Raw genomic sequence first — 1894 nt, 5'->3', positions numbered from 1 at the left:
GACTCACACTTAACACATGTGAAATTAATAATAAATGGTGAGCAAACTGTAAATTCCTAACAAATGGTTTATTACTGAACATTTTAAAGTGTTACCCATAATTGCATATTCTTAAGTTTGACCATCAACTACTTCCACAATACACCATTGAGATATACGTGGATGTTATCTGATATCATGCATATTGTACATTCACTTTTTACTGCACTTGTTGAAGGCATTGTGTCCCAATTGAGCCACTAGAGGGAAATGTTAAACCTACAAAATGACTCATGAAGTTCTCAAAATGTACTTTTAGAATAGTAACATACTGTTGATCATTAAATAACATGGAACAACACCAGACTTTAATCCTTCCGTTGCCTTCTCCAAGTCATTCCATTCCAATCCATACAAATGATTCTGAATCAACTCCAACAACATGTATCTGATGAGTCATATCAGTCTATTGTTACATGAAAGAAGCAATTACAACAATGGTCTTACAAAACTATATTATTAAACCTGTTAATCAAACTGGGGAATAAAAACATAGGAACTATGAACGCCTTATCTTCAGAGTTAAAATATGTTTAGCTGTCACTTTGAACCATGGATAAAAGAAAGCATAAATTATTGGATTAATTAAGGAATTAAAAAGTGGCAGAAAGCCGATGATAACTGAGAATAAATTGTCAATTACAAAAGTAAAAAAGAAAACAAATAGAAATGGAATCCAACAAATGAAATAGTTGACAATAACAATAGACAGAGTTTTTGTTGCTTTTCTCTCAGACTTATTTGCCCGTACAGTTTTGACACCAGACACATTGGCAGCCTCTTTTGAAAATACCTTTCTGTCCTGTGATCTGGCCACCACAAAGATTTTCATATAAAGTGTTATAATAATAGAGCACGGGACAACCATTGTAATTACAACATCAATTATATTACCCCAGGTTATTCCTTCAACAATAAAACATTCTTTCAAACACCTACTGGGTACCAGTACATTGACAAAGTTTTTTATAATAGCAGCTCGGTATATGATACAACAACACCAGGTAATGGATATACAACACATCATTCTTGTTACTGTTATTTTAGAGTGGTACAATAAGGGATCACACACAGCAACATAGCGGTCAATAGATATCAAGACCAAATTACCCAGAGATAAAGAAGTACATAAAAAAGTAATGTAGATCTGAAACACACAGAAATATTCTCCAAAACCCCAGCATGATTCCATTAATGCTACAGTCACTACTGGTATCACAATCAGTCCCACCAGGAGATCTGACACAGCCAAAGAGAGGATGAGCAGGTTGGTTGGAGTGTGGAGCTGCTTGAAGTGAGAGATGGACATGATCACCAGTAGGTTCAAAAATACTGTAACTGCTGAAATCAATGAGAAGAAGATGTACAGTGTTATGTAGATAGATGTCGATAGCAAAGCCTTTCTGCATGACGAGTTTCCGTCTTGAAAACAGTACTGAACATCTTCATATTTCTCCATTTGTAACAAATGCTGAGGTCCTGCTGCTCCTGCTTGGTCCTGTGTGTGACCTTCTCAGGTCCGCCTTTTGACTAACTCTGAGCTCTGCCTCTCTATTTATCCCTGAGCTACTGACACTCCCCTCCCAGGAGCCTCTCTGTGCACATACACATACACACACTAACAAACGGTTAGATAAACAAATAATTTGTGAAAACATGATGTCATGTATGACAGGATTGGATGTTGCTGTGCCCACCAAGCCTGTCCTTCAGCCTTACTGATAGTCAAATATGATAGAAAAGGTACATTTACTTAACTGAGCATTTTAATGTGGAAAATATAGCATGGGTGATGTTTTGGTCATTCAAAGGGTATTTTACATTGGAAACTGTGTAAGACTAAATGTTTTGGGCG

General features: G+C 36.3%; 1 protein-coding gene across 1 annotated transcript; it reads right to left on the bottom strand.

Annotated features, from left to right (window-relative positions):
* Nucleotides 1-538: 538 nt before the first annotated feature.
* LOC124017103 (trace amine-associated receptor 13c-like) lies at nt 539-1498 on the bottom strand. The gene has a single exon (XM_046332496.1). The coding sequence runs from the start codon at nt 1496-1498 to the stop codon at nt 539-541; it is 960 nt and encodes a 319-aa protein (XP_046188452.1).
* Between the last annotated feature and the right edge of the window lie 396 nt (nt 1499-1894).

The sequence above is a fragment of the Oncorhynchus gorbuscha genome, unplaced genomic scaffold, assembly GCF_021184085.1.
Source record: "Oncorhynchus gorbuscha isolate QuinsamMale2020 ecotype Even-year unplaced genomic scaffold, OgorEven_v1.0 Un_scaffold_1549, whole genome shotgun sequence".
In the NCBI taxonomy this organism is placed as follows: domain Eukaryota; kingdom Metazoa; phylum Chordata; class Actinopteri; order Salmoniformes; family Salmonidae; genus Oncorhynchus; species Oncorhynchus gorbuscha.
The sequence above is the reverse complement of the archived record's forward strand: the minus strand, read 5'-3'. Positions and strand labels throughout refer to the sequence as shown.

Excerpts from the sequence above, each read along its gene's own strand:
- LOC124017103 (XM_046332496.1), bottom strand. The coding sequence starts at position 1,498 with ATGGAGAAATATGAAGATGTTCAGTACTGTTTTCAAGACGGAAACTCG.